Source organism: Octodon degus, unplaced genomic scaffold (assembly GCF_000260255.1).
Source record: "Octodon degus isolate 3935 unplaced genomic scaffold, OctDeg1.0 scaffold00140, whole genome shotgun sequence".
Classification (NCBI taxonomy): domain Eukaryota; kingdom Metazoa; phylum Chordata; class Mammalia; order Rodentia; family Octodontidae; genus Octodon; species Octodon degus.
In genome coordinates, this window is record NW_004524716.1 from 3436285 (window position 1) to 3456709 (window position 20425).

The window sequence follows — 20425 nt, forward strand, 5'->3', positions numbered from 1 at the left end:
ACTAAATAAATAAATAAATAAATAAAAATTTTAAAAAAAAAAAGAATCTTAGACATACCTCAAAGTGGGAGAGTATAGTTGAGTTAGAGTTTTGGAAGTGATGACATTAGAGAGTAGGAATGGATGCTGTGGTAGTGATGATGTGAGAGTTACTGTGAAAGATTAGATCCAAGTATAGGCCAATAGTTATGAAAATCAGAATTGAGAAAAACCTCCAAGTTGGGTTTTTTTCCCTACCCTGGCCTGGCCTGCTGGGCAGATGATGAACTAATGAGATACTGGAAAGAGTACTCAGGGTGGGAGGAGAATTATACTTGTTTTGGCAGTTAAGTGTTTGAAGTGTTCGTCGTATACCTACCTACATAGAAACATCAACTGTACAGTTACATATAGTACTGAAACTTGGATGCTAGTGATGGCCTGAAAACAGCTGTAACATTCATTTGCATAAGCATTTAAGAAAAGTATAGTTAAGAAACACAGGAGTAAATGTTTTTATATTTGGAGTAGAGACAAGGTGCAAGCAGAGATGGAACTTAAAAATAGGAAGTTGGAGAAAGTACTGGGATGCATTCCTCAACAGCATATGGAAGGGAAATTTCATGAGTACATACAAAATTATTTACCTTGAATCATACCTCTTGCAAGGGTGGAAAGAATAAGGTTGAGTTGTGGGTACCAGTATCCCTACTTACAGTATGAAGGTCTTATTCTGCAATTTAGAAAATAGGTAAATCTTTAGTTTGAGGAGAGAGCCACTGAAAAGGCTTTATTTAACCTTTATTATATTGTTACATGCCAAGCATTTATGTTAAATATTTATGTAGTTATTCTTTTAATAGCTTTACCTGATAAGTTTTTTCATCTGTGAAATGAAATACAAGTTTTTACTGTTACTTGATTACATTCACACAGCTTTTAAATCACTGCAGCAAGTTGCAAAGAAACTGTAGGATTTTTGTTAGTCGCATTTTTAGAGAAAAAGGAAACTAGGATTACCATTTATTTGTGAAGAATTAAGGGAAATAACTTCCAACTCTTAAAACAAGTATATTAACAATGCTGTTGTATATTGTGTAGTCTGTTTGTGGTATCTGTAAATTTACGTTGCAGCTATTCAGTGATGGGGCAGTGTAGCAATGTGATGGTCTCTTAACTGGTTTAATTTCTCCAGTGGGGTGAATGTTATTTTTTAAAGCATAAGGAATACTGCAAAAATGTAGACAGGCAAAGTTTATTCCCATTTTCATTTGTAGCTATTTAATTAAAAATAGAGATAGGTACTAAATTTAGCACTTACAATAACAGACCATCCCTTAAAATTCATCTTTTCACTAGTACCTCAGTTGACAGCACATAATATTTATCAAATGTTTTGTTCAGTAACCTCTAAAATTTTAGTGTTTCAGATAGTGTTCAAGTTGTGTCTGTTTGAGTTCTGTGGGATAGTGATTTTGTGTTTTAAGAAAGCAACACTTCAAGGGAAAAATATGCCAGAAGGTTCAGGAGCTGGAGCAGTTCCTTTACATGTGAAGCAATGTAAAAAGAATTAGATGTGATAATTCTTTCATATGAATTTGGTTTTAGTGATGTCATAAGTTTTGAAGCTATAAAAATAGTTGTTTTTCTAGACTTAACACCTAAGCCAGTGCATTTTTAATACATTTATTTCCCTTCCATTATTTTCTAGTACTGGTGCTGTAAGTGCTCGTAACATTATGCTGTTGAAAAAGAAACAAGCCCGCTGTCAGGGAGTAGTTTGTGCCATGAAGGTAAGAGTCAGCAAATTTGAAAATTTGTTCTTGACATCCAAACTAATTGTTTTCCTCCTTCTGCTTTAAAAAATTCCAAAATTCCTTGGTTGCTAATTCAGTTGGTGTTCTTGAAAATAGGTATGTCCTCAGCTAGACCTGTTGGTACATACCTATAATCCCAGCACTCAGGAGGCTGAGGCAAGATGATTGCTATTGAGTTGAAGGCCAGCCTGAACTAGCATTCTTTTTTGTATTTTTTAGTACGGGGTCTTACTGCGAAGATTAGACTTGTAGTGATCCTCCTGTTTATAGCCTCCCAAGTGCTGGGATAACAGGCAATCATCACCACACCCAGTCTCAATCACTATTTCAGTGCACCCTGAGAGTGGAGCCAGCAGGGCAGGCCCAGGGATCGAACTCCCAGCCCCTTTGTCTGCCTAAGCAGGTGCCTTTAATCCGCTGAGCTATTTGGCCAGCCCTCTGAACTAAGCAGATTCTATCACAAAAAACAGGGTGGTGAGGGACTCTTAATAATATTGGACTTTTAACAAATTATTTTAACAGCATTATAATTTTTTGAAAGGGTTTATTCATTTTGTGATAATAAATTCATACCAAGTGGTAATAATAATTTTGGGTTTTCTGTCTGGGTTTTGTTTGTTCTGTTTTAGGAGGCATTTGGCTTTATTGAAAGAGGTGATGTGGTAAAAGAAATATTCTTCCACTACAGTGAGTTTAAAGGTGACCTGGAAACCTTGCAGCCTGGAGATGATGTGGAGTTCACAATCAAGGACAGAAATGTAAGATAGTCAGCTCACTTGTCCTTTGGCCTTGTCATAGTGGATTACATTTTTGTGAAAGACTTAAAATTTTGTGCCTCATCCCCTTCTGATTCAGGGTAAAGAAGTTGCAACAGATGTTAGATTATTGCCTCAAGGAACAGTCATTTTTGAAGATATCAGCATTGAACATTTTGAAGGAATTGTAACCAAAGTTATCCCAAAAGTACCCAGTAAAAACCAGGTAAGTTGTCCTTTCCAGTACCATTCTTTTTTTTTTTTTTTTTTTTCCCTCATTAGTAATAGAACAATATGGTATGGTATTCTGAATTTTATTCCTTATAATTAATGTAGTTACAAGAGAGTGGAACATAAGTATTTCTTGGCACATACAATTAAACCAAGTAAGGGACTACTGATTGATATGTCTGTGAATATGTATTTTTTCACCGAGTGATGAGAAAAGGCCAAAAGAAATGTTGCTTAACTTAGAAAATATTTTAGCATAATACAGAATGGAAATACATTCGTTTTCTGCTCTTCAGTCAGTCTTCCACTCTTTTTATTTTTTAATTTTTATTTATTTTTTAACGTGTTTGGTGCAGGATCTCACTACACATTTCTAACTGATAGTGATCCTCCTGGTTTTAGCCTCCCTAGCACTGACTGGGGTTGCAGGCATGTGTCACCACACCCGGACTTGGTGGCCAGCTCAGTGCACCCGAGGCCACGGCCAAGGTGGTGTGTAGTGCCAGGAATCAAACCCCAGTCCCTGTGCTTGCCTAAGTGGGTACTTAGTCCACTGAGCTGTTTCGTCAGCCCACTGCCCTTTTTTTGATGAAAAAGATGATGGGTGGCGGCATTGCTGAGGAAATGCGAATTATTGAAAGACTAAAAAGTTCTTATATCAAATTTTATCTCTTGATGACAGTGTGGGTTCTTAAATTACGATGTTAAGATTTTTATGTTTGTATCATGTGACCACCGAACATGAAACTTTGAAATTAATGTTGTCAATACACTTTTGCTTCAGGGATCTATATTATAAATAGTGTGGGTTTGCTCTATATGTTTCTATTGTTGGGCTTAGAACCAGGATGGATGAAAAATCTCCACCTAAAATATTTTTCCCTTCTTATCAGAATGACCCACTGCCGGGACGAATCAAAGTTGATTTTGTGATTCCTAAAGAACTTCCTTTTGGAGATAAAGATACAAAATCCAAGGTGACCCTGCTCGAAGGTGACCATGTTAGGTTTAATATTTCAACAGACCGGCGTGACAAATTAGAACGAGCAACCAATATAGAAGTTCTATCAAATACATTTCAGTTCACTAATGAAGCTAGAGAAATGGTGAGTGTTCAGTATTACTGGGCCTGTATCTAATGTGGAAGGAGTAGTGTTATGTTTAAGTATGTACTGTTAAATTGAAGTTCTTACAAGTTAATTACCATGTTGGGAAGTTGCTGTGTTAGAGTAATTAAGAACCACAGACATTTGAGCAAGTCTGAAGTGACATCTGCCTCTGCCATCTAATCTTAGAAGTATGTGGAATAGTTTTAGAATGAAAACTTGAACTGGCTGATTGCTAAGGTATTTTGAGAGTCTGATTTTCTGACCCTTAAACATGAAGAATGAGGACATTCAATTCCTTTAATATAATAGGTAAATTTTCCAAAAGTGTTTCTTAAAATAATGGGTGTGTCCAAGACTGTTGTGTGCCAAAATGGTTTCAGAAACATGTTCTACAAACTCAGTTTTTGTGAACTGACTTTTTCAGGCATAATTTATATTTAGTTCTGCTTGGATTTGTTTTATCTATAGTGTTGTCATCGAAACCAGGTACATTCAGTGAAGTTTTAAATTTCCTGACACTTTTTGATTTTGGGCAACTAATCTTAACACTTAAAAGTATGTGCTTCTAACTTAGTTTTAAGGCTTGAACTTGTGGTTTGAAAGAGAAAAAAAGAAAGCAATCTCAGGAGGATGTTTTCCTTTATAGTTGGGAGTATGTAGCTTGGTTGCCATAGAACTTGGCAGAGATTAAGTGCCAGAATATTGTTTAGCTCTCACTCAAAGCTAATTGACAGAATAATCACCTCTGTGTTAGTAAATACGCAATATGTACTGATGAAATGTTGATAATTGTGTTACTTCAATAAAATTTGGGTGTTCCAGGCTATAATGCCCTCGCAGAGCTAACAATTTAGTAAAAAGGACAAAACCACAAAAGGTTTTCTATTTTCTTTTTTAGGCCTAACTCTTAAGCTTTTCGTGTGCTTAAACTCAAAAAGAACTGGCTATTGTTTCTAACTTCTGAGTTTTGATTGGTGAATTTTTGAAATCTTTAGGAGTTATACTATCATTAGGCTTGGGTTTTTGACATACAGATAATAGCTATGTGTGTATGTTCAAATAATGGTAACTTTTTCTCATGAATATTTGCCAAGGGGTAGAATGTGGCAAGCCTGGGGAAATTACTGGGGTTGTGTTACTTTATTGAAAGCAATGATTGTATTCAAGTGAAAAAAAAAAATAAAAATCTGGATTATATTTGGGTTATTTATAGAAAAAATTCCTAACGAATTGGTGATGCTTTCAAACTTGAATGTTCCCTTACTTAACCATTTCCACAGCTAACAGTAGTATTACTTGGATTTCAGGGTGTAATCGCTGCCATGAGAGATGGTTTTGGTTTCATCAAGTGTGTGGATCGGGATGCTCGTATGTTCTTCCACTTCAGTGAAATTCTGGATGGGAACCAGCTCCATATTGCAGATGAAGTAGAATTTACTGTGGTTCCTGTGAGTAGCATTTGAGAATAATATTTCAGAAGTGGTTTCTAATGTTTGATGTGTCAATTCTAAAGTTAATTTTGTAAAATATCTTGTAGGATATGCTCTCTGCCCAAAGAAATCATGCTATTAGGATTAAAAAACTTCCCAAGGGCACGGTTTCATTCCACTCTCATTCAGAACATCGTTTTCTGGGAACTGTAGAAAGAGAAGCCACTTTTTCCAATCCTAAAACCACTAGCCCCAATAAAGCCAAGGAGAAGGTAAGGTTTATGTGATTTTTGTAGTTCTCCCTTCCTGTTTTACTTTCACATAAAATGGAGTATTGTTTTAACAATTCCTTGTAATATTAATAGTGAAGTAAAGTTTCTTACAGTTAACATTTTGATATTCTTTGTTGTAGAGAGTAGGCTGTTTAAATAGCACATGGTATCTCCTTAATAGAGATTAATAGTCCTACACTTACCCAGTGTGATTTCCAGAAGTTTCTCTAGATATTGTGAGATATTCTTTGGAGGCCAAATCACCTGCATTTAGGAACCAGTAACCCAAAATATTAGTAATGTCTTCTAAACAATTTAAACTTTCAAGATTGGGTGGATTCTGTTCATAATTTTTGAAGTGCCATTTATTGGCAAAATCTACTGACAAGGAAATACAAAGGTGCTTAAGATAGCTTCTCTCAGGTAAATAGCAAAAGATGTAGACGTAAGTAATTCAGATAGAAAATACTGCTTTTAAAAGTTAGTAAGAGTCTGGGTGTGGGGGGCCGGTGAGATAGTTCAACAGACTAAGCACCTGCTTGGGTAAGTGCAAGGTTCAATCCTCTACACCACCTTCTGCACCAGCCCTGATCTGGTGTCTCCAGCATGTTGAGCCAGCACCGAGTCTGGGCGTGGTAGAACATGCCTGTAATTCCAGTGTTGGGGAGGCTGAAAACAGAAAGATCACTACAAGCCCAAGCTGCGTAGTGAAACTCTACCAAATACATTAAATTTAAAAAAAAAAAAGACTGGGTGTGGTGTTTAATGCTACTAATCCCAGCATTCAGGAGGCCAAAGCAGAATTGCTGAGTTTGACACCAGCCTGGACCCTACGAAGTTCAAGACCAGCTTGAGCTATACATGGGACTCTGCCTCAAAAAAAAAAAAAAAAATTATTTAAAGTCAATAAAGGGCCAGGGTAATGGCACACATACCTATAATACCAATGCTCAAAGGCTAAATTCAGGATCATATCTTGAAGCCAGCCAGATAATTTAGTTGAAGGTCAGCCTAGTCTATACATAGCAAAACCTTGTCTAAAAATCAGTGAGAAAAATAATATGGTAGCACATGCCAATAGTCTTGACTGCTTAGGTGACTAACACAGAGTAATTGCAAATTCAAAGCTATCTTGAGCATCTCACAAAGGAGTAGGAGTACAAATGTAAATCAGTGGTAAATTGCTTGCCTAGCATGCATGAGGTCCCATGGTCAATCCCTAGGAGACTTAAAAAAAAAAAGAATTTGGGCACAGTCACAGGTGCCCGTAGTCCCAGGTGCTTAGGATACTGAGGCAGGAAAATAACAAATTTGAAGCTTCCTGGCAATTTAGACCTGTGGAAAGAGGAAATTTTAGCCTTCTCTGCATTCATTCCCAGTGAAATATACCACCCACTGACCCCTGGTCAATTAGCGCTCTTGGAAAGATCCTAACAGGCAGGATCTGCGGTAGTTCCATTAAGGTGTTGGTATTGAATATGTGGAGATAAATCATTTTTCATGGAAAAGGTATGCAAATGAGAGAAGGTCTGGGTTTCTATGGAAAGCAATAGGTAGCTTGAAAGCAAGCTGGTGGTATGCTTTTGGTTTTAGGTGATGGGGGATAAAAATGAAAATGAAAAAGCAAAGTGTGGCAAGATTGAGAGGGGGTTGATTGCTATGCTAAAGAATTTAGACATAGTTTTGTACTCCAAGGAAAAGATTTCTCTTGTCAATCAGCCAGATGTGATGGGGCACACTTCTAATCCCAGCACTAAGGAGGTTAAGGCAGGAGGATTGCCATGAGTTCAAGGCCAGACTGAGCTACATAGTGAGACCCTGTCTTTAAAAAAAAAAAAGTACTATCAGATATATGTGCCTTGGGCAGCTAAAGGAGTGAATATGAAAGATAAGGGTGGAAGAAGACAAGTGAAGATTTGTAGGAAATTACTTAATACAGCTCTTGAACTAGGGACAGACATAATGGAGATATAGGGTAGGAAGCATGAGAGAAATGGTGGAATGTCCTATAATTCTTGATTTTTTGACGTAGGGTCTCACTCTGTAGTGAAGCCTGGCCTTGAGCTCAGTGTATATCCCTCACTGGCCTAGAACTCGTGGTAATCTGCCTCAAGTTACAGGCTTGTGCCTCTACACCCTATAATTTTTAAAAAGCCAGAGTGAAAAGCTAGGCCTGGTGGTACACACCTGTGATGCCAGCACTTGAGAGGCTAAGGGAGGAAGACCACAAGTTTGAGGCCAGCCTGGGCTACATAGTGCAAGACCAACCTGGACAATATAAAAAGACTATCTCAAACCAAACCCAAAAAAAGCTACTATGGAGCTATTGGACTGTTGTAACTTGGCTAAGTTTATTTCATTTTTTAAGACATTTGTAGTTTGTGAAATAAGGGAAAGTTAATTGTGGAGGTGATCTTGCTATAACAAATTTGATAATAAAAAATGCATAATATAAATATTCAATAAAATGGCTTGGAGTGGTGGTACATGCCTATAATCCCAATAAGGCATGAGGTTCACTTTGACTTCAAGGCTAGCAGGCTGGGCTACCAAGTGAGTTCAAAGGTAGTCTGAACTACATAGTAAAGTGCTGTCTCAAAAAAAAAAAAAAAAAAAAATTCAATAAAGTAAATGTCATTGTACAGAAATGTACTTATGCCAAGCACATTATAAACTGTACTAGATTGTGTACCACATTTAAATCTCATGTATTGGTAAATATATTGACATTGTGTCCAAAACAGTGTGGAGTAGTATCTGAAGTAGCATAGGACACTGTGGCTTCTTCTGTACAGGCTTTCTACTTGGTTAGAAATGAGAAATCTGTGGCTCTGCTAGTTTTTTCCCTCAAACATCTTTATGAAGAATAGTTGCTTGGGGCTGAGGAGATAGCTCAGTGGCATGAATGCCTGGCAAGTGCAGGATGTGGAGTTTGACCCCTGGTACCATAAAGGAAAAGAAAAGAAAAACAATAGATGCTGGTATTGCTGTTCCATACATGCTGCTTCTTTTGTTCTTGACACTGTTTTCATTGTACTCTCCTTTTAGGAGGCTGAGGATGGCATTATTGTTTATGATGATTGTGGAGTGAAACTAACTATTGCTTTTCAAGCCAAGGATGTGGAAGGATCTACTTCTCCTCAGATAGGAGATAAGGCAAGACAAATTTGCATTATTTGACAGTTAAAGATAGTCACGTGTGGGGGGGGGGGGGGGAGACTGGGGATTGAACTCAGGCCCTTGCGCTTGCCAGGGAAGCGCTTATTTCACTGAGCCATGTCCCTGGCCCCAAGATAGTCGCTAAAGTCTTTAAATTTTATCAAATTTTACTTTTCTTTTGCATTTGAAAAGTTGACTGTATATGATCAACTTCCTATTTAAGAACAACTCATTTAACACAGGGTCTAGCAAGCTCTTTGTTAACAGCTTTTTGAGGAATCAAACTTAAGCATTAGAAAGGACATGCTTAAATCCACTAGCTTAGATAAATTGATAATATTGCTAAGAAAGTTGAAACATTTATTAAATATTATCAAAGTAAAATCATAAAGATTTTACACTGCTCTTAATCTTTTTCTCATAGTAGTCTGCTTTTTAGATAGCCTTTTTTTTATGAGCAGAATATATTTATTGAGAGAAAGAAAGCTCCTGTCCTGAGAGAGGGACAGGAGGGAGGGAAGCGAGCAGGTAATTCCCCCCCAGATAGCCATTTTTTAAAAAAAAGTTGGGCAGGTAGTACATGTCTGTAATCCCAGCACTCCAGGTGGCTAAGGCAGGCAGATCATTGGGAGTTAGAGACCAGCCTGTGCTACAAAATGAGCTCAAGGCCAGCCTGAAGTACATAACTTGCACTTAAAGACATAACTTGTCTCAAAAAGACCCCCCCCAAAAAAAAAATTCCTGGAAACTGAACTTAGGAAATTTATTCTATGAAATAATTACCTTTTGGCCAAAATTTATTTTATGAAAATAGGAAAGATTTCTAGAATGTAAAACATGGTAAGGAGTTTCAGCTCTCATTTTCAGAGTTAAGGAACCTATGGAAGAAATAAGGTTTGATGATCCTTATTTTTCACAGGTTGAATTTACTATTAGTGACAAACAGAGGCCTGGGCAGCAGGTTGCAACTTGTGTGCGACTTTTAGGTCGTAATTCCAACTCCAAGAGGCTCTTGGGTTATGTGGCAACTCTGAAAGATAATTTTGGATTTATTGAAACAGCCAATCATGATAAGGAAATCTTTTTCCATTACAGGTAAGGAATATCTTTGGGGAACTTAAAGTTTTTCATTGCTTTACATAAGAGTCAAAAGTATTCAGTGAAGGGCCCAGGGAGATAGCTCAGTAGAATAAGCACTTACCTGGCAAGTGCAGGGTCCTGAGTTCAATCCCTGGTTCCACAAAAAAAAAAGTAGTATTCAGTGAGGAGAGGAGCGGGGAAAGCTCCATGATAAAGCATGAGCAAGGCGCCAGGTTGGATTCCTGCACCACACCAAAAAAAGCTCATTATGTATTTCTTGATTTTTTTTCCCCCAGTACCGGGGATTAAACTCAAGCACTTATTCTACTGAGCTATCTCCCCGGCCCTGGTTTTTTTTTTTTTTTTAACGCCAGGTTTCATACTGGTAAATTACGATGAGATACATTCTAAAGTTAATCATCTATCTCTTTGTAGAAAATGTGTGACTAAAAATAAAAAAGACACATGCCATCTTTGAACAAGAGCCTTTCTGCTTCGTTGGAAGAATTTTTTTGTTTTATATCTTGGTACATTTGCTATATAGCATACAAGAATGTGGACTCTTAGAAACAGATTGTTGAGTTTTGACTATGGGCTCTGTCATTCATGATCCTTGGTACTGTACTTTTTGTCAAATGAATTCACTTTTTGTGTCTTGGTTTCATTATCTTGAAGCTGGGAATAATGGCATAATAAATCCTCAATTTACAAATTAGTTCCATTCCAAAACATTTGACACTCATTTGTAATCTGACAAAGTCTTATGCAGTAAACCTGTGAAAGTTCACAACTCAAATGGCAGGGACTGCTGTACTCTCTTTATAGGAGGCTTTGGTGGGAAATGCAAATTCTCTGACAGTAAATCACCTGTTGGGTTTTAAAAGTTATTTAAATGAGTCAGTATATAAAGTACTCAAAACAACAGCCATCACAAGTAAACATTCCATGAATGTTGTAAAAGACTGCCACTTGCTGTTTGTGAGAATGTCCTATTTTAAATGTCATTTTCTCTTAGTGAATTCTCTGGTGATGTTGATAGCCTGGAACTGGGGGACATGGTTGAATACAGCTTGTCCAAAGGAAAAGGCAACAAAGTTAGTGCTGAAAAAGTAAACAAAACTCACTCAGGTAAGGTATTTAACTTACGTTTGAGTGGAAGATAAAGGGTAGGTTTGGGAAAAGAAGATAAGGCCCAGTTTTACATCTGTTCTCAGGGATTCTTCTGAAGTATGATACTCATCCAGGTAAGTATTGTAACGTGGCTGCTTGTTAGAAATGTAAGTCCTCTGACCCGACCCTAGACCTACTGAGTTTTAAAAGTTCTTCAAATGACAGTGGTGGTTGCTGAAGTTTTGGAGGCTGTACTATAGATATTAGGTGTCTCTTTTAAAAAATGACTATATATATATGGTTAAGGAGAGGCATTCCAGTACAGGGTTGTTTGGGGACAAGTGTAAAGGGGAAATTCAAACTACTAACCATTTATGATCCCTGACCTTTAAAAGATACATAATTAAGATTTAAACTTTCAAAAAATATTTTCTCTTGAGACTCAGACAAATGGTGATTGAACCTATTCTTTTCATTTCTGTAAATAGCTAGGTGTATGATACTTTATTTGCCAGCGGGGATACAGTAATCAGACAAATCTCTCCTTGCGTCGTTTGGTAGAAAAAGTGGGCAAATGAGTAAAATATTTAGTGTTGATTGTTTAAAAAGGTAGTATGTGCTAAAAACAAAGATAAATCAGAACTACCTGTATGGATGTAAATAAGTATTGACATTTTCATTTTGGAGACCAGAAAAGGCCTTACATAAATAGGTGACCATTTTTTTGTCACCTCAAAAAGGTGGGGAGAGAGTACAAGGCATGATTTAAAAATGAGTGTTAATTCCCTAAACAGGTTTTATTTGTTGTATTTAGTAAAATGAGACATTTAGTTTTGTAAAAGTTTTAAAGTCAAGCAGCTATTCTAGAAATAGAACTTGGTTTCAAGTTCCCTGCTCTGTTTGAAGAATACTAGACAATCTGCTTACTTTGTTAACATTTACAGATACTGTTTATAAGGCTATTGAAAGTGACGTATGCATTTGTTCCTAGTGAATGGTATTACTGAGGAAGCTGATCCCACCATCTACTCTGGTAAAGTCATTCGCCCTCTGAGAAGTGTTGATCCAACACAGACTGAGTATCAAGGAATGATTGAAATTGTGGAAGAGGGTAAGCACCTGCCTGGTGGCTTGCAATCTATATCTTCTGAGGAACATTGTGAAGGTTTTAAACTCTGGAGTTCAAGCTAAATGAAGGGATTTGGATGACACAGTGCTTTCCTATCATGCATGAGACCCAGAGTTCAAGCCCTAATAGGATTGAACACCACCCCCACAGAAGAAAACACACAGACGGAACCTGTGTTAAGAAGAGACTTTCTCCTCTGCCTGTTTGGTTTTTTTAACACTCCTTAGAAATGAGGTTGGCCCAGATTTGAATTTTGATAAACCACTTCTCTGTGAGCATATGATTGAAACATGAGAAGCTGTGAGTTATTTGATAGTCTGAGAACACAGTGACACACAAAAAGCATGTATTTGATGGAATGATGATACACACTTGACAGTTTCATTCTTCTTATTCATAGCTAGATTAATAACCGTTTTATAAGTGGTTTTACCTTGTGCAAAAGTTTGTCTGTTCCTTAATGGCTAACTTAAAAGATTCTGTGGAGATCCAAGTTTTCATCTCCTGACCAGGAGTCCCTCCATTTTCAACTTAATACTTTTTCTGTCTATCTTCAGGAATTTTCTGTGCCCTTTCTTCTAATAGTCATTAGGAGAAAGACAGACTTTATGATATGTGTATGTAAAATAAGTCCAGTAGAAATAGGGAGCTCTGGATGATTGAGATTACAGTAGCACATAATGGTGGAGCAGACCAGAAGCTTTAACACATTCCCACCAACTTGTACCACTGAGTGAGAAGTCGTGCGTGTACCACCAGTGACTCAAGCTTTTGGGAATATAATACGTTTACGTGGGAGCTGTCCAGTAGTGAGACATACATATTATGGTCCTGTCTTGAATACAGTAATCTATAAACAGAAGTAATGCTTGGTTCACAAAGAAAACAACATTTTATCAAGTTTTAAATTAATGCCATCATGACATAGCATCCCTGAAAAGGCCCTGAGTTCGAGCTTTTAACTTAAAAGATGGTATCCAGTTGCCCTTCTTCCATTAAACATGCTGCTTATCTTATTTTTTCCTTGCTGGGACAGTGACTGATGCCCCCTTTGCAACTTTCAAAGGAGAGATTTATTTTGGCCAACGTTTCAGTCCATAGACAGCTGGCTTCAAAGCACGGCAGCATACATAGCACAGGTGTGTGGCAGAGGGGAGTTGCTCAAGGCGTGGCATCCAAGAAACAGCAGCAGGAGAGCTGGGAAATGAATAAATCCTTTCACTCATGCCACACCCCCAGCAACCCACTTCTTCCAACCAGACCTCATCTGCTAGCATCAAGCCACCTGTACAACCCCCATAGTCCAGTCACCTCCCGCAGGTCCTGCCCATCATCACATGAAGCTTTAAGGAGATATATATCAGATTTTTATTATTACATTTTAAATGTACATAGCAATCACATTCATCATAGAGAATTTATACTGTACATGATACAACTTGGTTTTTTTCCCATTCCTTACCCTCCCACTCCTCCCAACAGCTAGACATACAGCATTAATTCTTTTTGCACCCTCCACCAGTCTATTTATGAACACTAGCTATAGGATATAGTCCAAAGATTTTTGTGAAAAAAGACAGTTTGAAAGCATCTCTTGGCTAGAGATTTTTAGGACTAAACAGATCAAAAGTTTAACTTGGTTGTAAGACTAGCCCTTATTGAGAACACCCTTTTAATTCAGTATAAGATTTTGGAATTTGGCATAACTGGGGCTGGATATTTCCTAGTTGTATAGTCTTAGACAGGTTATTAAATCTTTCCTAGTTCAGTTTCCTCAGCTTTAAAATACTATCTTAGAATATTCTATGAAAATTGAGTCAAATAAGTTCTTAATAAATTGTGTTTATTTCTTTTCTCATTATATGATTTGACCCCTTTGAATAATGTCCAACTTCTTAGTTCCTACAGGTTTGTTTTCCTTATATTTACCAGGAAGATGATTAAGGCATTTTTAGTTTTAACATTTTCACTTCTTATCTGTTTCTCTATTTAATTTCTAGGATTTATCTGGGGGCTAAATTAAGAAGCAGCTAAACTCTGTTTAACATACTTTGTATGTCCTGCACTGAGCTCTAGGCAACTGTATGGAGCCAGGGAGCTAGTTTTTGTAAGATAGATTAGTGAAAAACAGGACTGTATTGTTTGTATTGTGTGTGAGTTGCTTTTTCACTGCAGTGGTAGAGTCGAGAGTGTTCTGACAGGTGGGAGGGCTTTTTGGCCTTAAGTAGTAACCATCTGGCATTTTAACATTTTCCAGCAAGCCTAAGCCATTGGTTATGCCTACATGCCACATTATCCATTTGGGCAGCACTGGTGATACAGATAAATCACTTTTATCTGTCTTTTTAGTAAGAAAATTAATAAAAAAAAGCTGCCTATTGGGATAGTATGCATTTACTACCTATGGTCAAGCTACCTCACAGTGAGACATACGAATTACAGCCCTGTTGTGAACATGTTAAAGTTCTGAGCCATACTGTAGGAGAAAGCTTATGGTTTAAGCAATCTGACAAGTTCAAGCCCAGCCTGGGCGATCAACAATGATGCCATTTCAAAATTAAAATGAAGGAAACGAAAAGGTAGGCTTGGGATATAATTAGGAATTCCCTGGGTTTCAGTACCACCACCACTCCACACTGCACAGCCAGGGGTTCTTTAGTCTTTAAAGTAAAACTTGGTGATAAACATAGAGGGTAGACAAGGCACATTTAAGGGAACAACATGTTTTTAGCAACTTTATACAGTATTTGGGTCCATTGGCAGAAAACTTTTGTGAAATCTTAATTTTTAGACTTTGTACTTGTTTCTCATTACAGGGGATATGAAAGGTGAGGTGTATCCATTTGGCATAGTTGGGATGGCCAACAAAGGGGACTGCCTACAGAAAGGGGAGAGTGTTAAGTTCCAGTTGTGTGTCCTGGGCCAGAATGCACAGACTATGGCCTACAACATCACACCCTTGCGTAGGGCCACGGTGGAGTGTGTAAAAGATCAGGTAATTCTGCATCTGAATTTTATCTTTTTGAGAATTGGTAGCCAAAGTCTTGACCATTTTTTAGCCAAGGGAACATGATCAGCATTTGTCTTTTTTTATTGTTTTCCATGAAGAGGTTTGGTTGTTTAGTTTTAATGTGTATTTTGTGTATGTGTGGGTTTTATCATTTATTTATTTGGTACAGGGTCTCATTCAGCTTGGACTTGTTGGACTTGTAGTGATTCTCCTGTCTCGGCCTCCCCAGTGCTGAGATTACAGGGGTGCGCCACCACACCCAGTTTTGGTGGCCAGCATTTGGCATGGCACACAGTACCAAGGATCGAACCCAGGACCTTGGGCTTGCTAGCCAGGCGCTTAGACCACCAAGTTACTTCCCAGCCCCATTTTACTGGTTTTTGAAACAAGGTCTCACTATGTGTGTAGTTCAGGCTGGTCTTAACCTCTGTGTAGCCCACCTGTCAGATAGATAGATAGATAGATAGATAGATAGATAGATAGATAGATAGATAGATAGATTGAATTTGGTACAGGGTCTCACTATGCAGCTTGGACTCATAGTGATCCTCCTATTTCTGCCTCCTCAGCACTGGGATTACAGGAACCCAGTCTTGGTCTGATCAGCCTGCCTGGGTGCAGGGCAGGCGTGGCATGTGGGGGTATCAAACGCCAGTCCCTGCAGTTAGTCTGCTGAGCTATCTCACATGCCCAACCTAGCTGTCTTTTGAACTCAAAAATCCTTCTGCCTCAACCTCCCAAGTGCTGGGATTAGTAAGTGTGTGACAACACAGAATGATTTGGGATACTTTATAAAAATAGGCGGGGGAAAGACAAGAGAAAACTGTCTTAGCAAAGAGAAAATAATCATTAAGAACTAATACTAAAAATAAAAAAACTTAATAGTACATGGTAAGGAAAGTAAGTTTGGAGTGAAACCAGCATAAACCATAGATCTTCCTTGGTAGCCTACACTTAGAACCCATGTTTGAAAGTGTTTATAAATAAGATTAGAGCACAAAACTAGTCTTCGTACTAAAATGCCTGTGAGTTTACAGACAATGTTTTTTTTAACATCTATATAATAAATATGATGATACCTGGACTGTAGAACTCAGTTCATTCACAGTGTGATTGAAAATCAGATAATGTGAGAACTTGACATATTTTTCCCATTAAAAAAATAAAGGTCAGGAATGGAGCACATGCCTGTAATCCTGGTATTCACAAGACTGAGGCAGGAGGATTACTGTGAATTTGAAGCTTCAAATAAGTTCAAGGCCCACCTGAACTGCATAGTTAAACCTTTCCTCAAGAAAAAAAGAAAAATAATGGAAAACCACATAATGGGCTCTGAACCCCCAAAATTACACTGATAAATTCATTTTTCCAAGACTTTTTAAAACAAAAGTAATTTCTTTCTTTGAATTCTTGTGTTTCTCAGCAATTTTTCTCTTCACTGCTGGTATGAGTAACTTTCTTTGCAGCCACGATTACAACATTTTTGCAAATCATAAGTGCAAAAAATTTTGGAGAAACACAATCTTGATGTTACTAACACAGGTACTGTGTTGTCTGGGCAAGAGTGGCACTTAGACCGAGGTATTCCCATTTGTGTCTTTGGTGCAAAGAGATGCATGTTTTTTTCCAAGTTGGATTTTTGGTTGCACTGTCAAGCTAAATTCCAAACACAAAACAGATTTTTTTTGAATTTTGTTCAAGTAATGGAAAGTTTGAGCTTGGGGCTTACAACTGAGTCATCACTACATCATCATATACCTATTTCCTTCAGTATTATATCTGGCTAAATTCTAGAGGGGGATCAAAATGATTGCTATGTTCAATTAATGGCTGCCTGCTGCTGTTTTGTTTTGTTCTGTTTTTTGGTGGAACTGGGGATTGAACTCAGGCCCTTGCGCTTGCCAGGGAAGCGCTTACTCCACTGAGCCATCTCCCTGGCCCCTGGTGTTTTGTGTTTTAATTCAAAAAACACAGTTCGTCATGTGTAGTGTGTCCATGCTTGTAACCCGTGTACTGTAGGAGACTGACTCAGGAGGATCTCAAACTTGAACCTGACAACTTAATTGACTTTATGAGACCCTGTCACAGACGGGGCATGAGTAGACTAAAGCTTGGTTTGTTCCCTGGTACTACCCCTCACCTGCCACCCCCAAATTTTATTTTGTTGTTACATATTTGCAGTATATATTAATTGCATTCCTCATGGAAAATTGATACATATACATAACACATTTTAGTTATTTCTCATCCTTTTTCTCTCTCTTTCTTCCCCCTTCCCAAATTTAAATTACTGCAGAACACAGCAGTTGTTTATTGGTTTAATAGCCAGGCATATAAAACGCATGGTAGTGATTTCAAACATGTTTCTTCCCTGGAAAATTTTGCCACATGGGCAGTTAAGTAAGAATAGTGATATTAATATCATTTTTATAAATCTTCTGGTAAGGCAATATGCTTCAAAGAGATACTTTTTCTTCTAGAATGTGCTGTTTTTAAGCTTTTTTGTTTGTTTGTTTGCTTGTTTTGTAGTTTGGCTTCATTAACTATGAAGTAGGAGATAGCAAGAAGCTCTTTTTCCATGTGAAAGAGGTTCAGGATGGCATAGAGCTACAGGCAGGAGACGAGGTGGAGTTCTCAGTGATCCTTAACCAGCGCACTGGCAAGTGCAGTGCCTGTAATGTTTGGCGAGTCTGGTGAGTTTGTTGTGATTAGATTAATAACCATACTGGGGTGTCTCTCAGTTTCTGCAATGTCACTTTTATTGTCTTTTTTTACACTTCTGTGCCTGGTTTCTCCAAACCCCCTTTTTGTCATTTTTGTGTTATTTTTTTTGATACTTTCTGCTTCTGGTCTCTACCCTGTCTTCATCACCTGACCTTTAGTTGTAAGTCTGGCCTAGTGAAACACTTGGGCAGTGTGCTAAGCCAGATCTTAAATATAAAAAGATAATATAGTATTTGATCTTCAAGAATTCTGCTTATTAGCTCCTTCTGTCAATCCATTTCTAGTATATATGCTGTTAAAATTAGAATGTTTACCTGTTTACAGGCTGTAATCACAGTACTTAGGAGGTTGAGCAGGATTGTTAAGTTTTGATGTGGCCTACATATAGCAAGTTCAAGAACAGCTTGAACTCTTGCCACTCAATTTCTATACTTTTACGTTATCCTGATTCCTATATCCTCTTTAAAAAATTAGGTTACTGTGAGAGGAACTGAGAATCTATAACTGTTTGTTTGTATTTTACTGTGTAAGCTTTTCTACATGTGCTGTTTTGCTTTAGGTGTTTGTGAAATTGGTCTCTAGTTGCAGGCAAGTCTAGGGTTTACCCTCACTCAAATAATTCTTCGTCTTCCTGTATAGTTGGAACCTTGAACAGGAAAATAGATTCAAAATACATAGACTTGTCTGTCTTGTCCTGCTAGCTATCTACATGAGACATGTTTCCCATTTATTAAAAGTGAGTCATTCTGTCAGTTGGGAAACATGTTCCTCTGCAAGCATTTGCTTTTTTCCCAACAAGCATTGTTTCTTCTCATCTGTTGACTCATTACAGCGAGGGCCCTAAGGCTGTTGCAGCCCCTCGACCTGATCGGTTGGTCAATCGCTTGAAAAACATCACCCTGGATGATGCCAGTGCTCCTCGCCTAATGGTTCTTCGCCAGCCAAGGGGACCAGATAACTCAATGGTATGATTCTGTACAAGACTTGATGGACGCTGACCAACACAGCCCTTTGCCAGGATACATTAGAAAACATAGTGGAGCAAGGAGCTCCATATAGCTAGTTAAGGCCCCTTACACATTGTTACTCTCAGACATAATGGTCGCTTTCAGTAAGAAATTTCTGCTGCTCATGATACTTTGCACATATGGTAATGGGTTAAAAGGATTTAAAATAGGGAAGAACTGATAGTGGTATGGTTTAAAGTTTGTACTTTCATTTATATTTTGGAATTGTGAATGTATTCTTCTTTCTCAAGTATCCAGTTCATTGACTGCAACAATTTCATTTCTTACAGGGATTTGGTGCAGAAAGAAAGATCCGTCAGGCTGGTGTCATTGACTAATCGCATCCACGAAGCACATCCTTAATCCACTATGATCGAGCTGGGGGGATTCTGGTGAAGGGTTCTGAATATCTCCCTCTTCATCCCTCCCAAAATCTGGAAAACTTACTCTATTGAGCTCTTGCACCAGTTTTAACACCTTCCTCGTGTTATGTTTAAAAAAATAAATAAATTTAAGAAACCATTTTAAAATTATGCACAGTTGCAGCCTGGAGAACTTAAGGTGGCGCCTTCTAGTATCACTTTAGGAGCTTTATTTGGTGCATTTAACGCAACTGGTAATTGCAAAATCCACTTCGCCTGTATAAGTGAAACAGACTGTTACCTTGTTGGCCCTATGAAATTCTGCACTTGATTTAGTATATACTCTACCTTCATTACTCCTGGCAAGATGTGTTCTGCCTTAGCATTCAGTTGCATTCTTTTCCTTTTCTTTCCTGTTCATTATGCTTTAATTCTGAGGACCATAGGAGGGTAGATTATATTACATTTTAAAAATTTGTATAGGCAAACCATTTTCTTATGTTGATGGCCAAATGTTAAAATGTTATTTTTCATATCATTTATAATCTTGTCACAAAATACTTAAAAGTTTGTTAGATTTCAGTGAAAATTATCTCCAGAGTAGTGTTTTCCCCCCTTGGGATGGGGGTCAATAACTTTACAATTAGAATGTATGGTGCAGAATTTCATGCAAATGAAGTGTGCCAGGAGTGTGATAATTTAATCGTATTTAAAAGAAAAAAAGACGAATGCACAAATTTGCTGCTGCTTAGATCACTGCAGCTTCTAGGACCCGGTTTCTTTTATTGATTTCAAAACGAAACAAAACAAAACAAAAAAATAATAAAAATAAAAAAAAGTTGTGCCTGAAATGAATCTTGTTTTTTTTATAAGTAGCCGCCTGGTTCCTGTGTCCTGTGAAATACAGGCACCCGACCCTTGGTGTAGCTCCTGTTCAACTTTGTATCACGGGAGTGGATTGGTCTGATTCCTTGGCCCTCACCTTGAATTGGCTGCGTGCAGAGTGCGTAGTAGCCAGCGGACTGAAGGCTTTGTTTTAAGATGACAAGGGTCAGCTCAGGGGATGTGGGGGAGGGCGCTTTTATCTTCCCCTTTGTTTGAGGTTTTGAACTCTAGGTAAAAAGGCCATTTATCTTTGTAAACACGAAACATTTTTGCTTTCTCCAATTTTCTGTTAATGGCGAAAGAATGGAAGCGAATAAAGTTTTACTGATTTTTGAGACACTAGCACCTAGCGCTTTCATTATTGAA

General features: G+C 37.8%; 1 protein-coding gene across 2 annotated transcripts in view; it reads left to right on the forward strand.

The window, feature by feature from the left end:
- Positions 1–20401, forward strand: part of Csde1 (cold shock domain containing E1) — a 53816-nt gene extending 33415 nt beyond the window's left edge. For both annotated transcript variants that reach the window (XM_004641672.2, XM_004641671.2), the window contains 14 exons: positions 1691–1772; positions 2426–2554; positions 2652–2777; positions 3676–3888; positions 5199–5339; positions 5429–5593; positions 8642–8749; positions 9672–9847; positions 10848–10960; positions 11934–12053; positions 14888–15066; positions 17611–17774; positions 18638–18770; positions 19103–20401. In XM_004641672.2, coding sequence (XP_004641729.1) covers positions 1691–1772; positions 2426–2554; positions 2652–2777; positions 3676–3888; positions 5199–5339; positions 5429–5593; positions 8642–8749; positions 9672–9847; positions 10848–10960; positions 11934–12053; positions 14888–15066; positions 17611–17774; positions 18638–18770; positions 19103–19150 — 1897 coding nt within the window. In that variant the 3' untranslated portion in view covers positions 19151–20401. The remainder of the gene's footprint in view (positions 1–1690; positions 1773–2425; positions 2555–2651; positions 2778–3675; positions 3889–5198; positions 5340–5428; positions 5594–8641; positions 8750–9671; positions 9848–10847; positions 10961–11933; positions 12054–14887; positions 15067–17610; positions 17775–18637; positions 18771–19102) is intronic.
- The last annotated feature ends 24 nt before the right edge of the window (positions 20402–20425 follow it).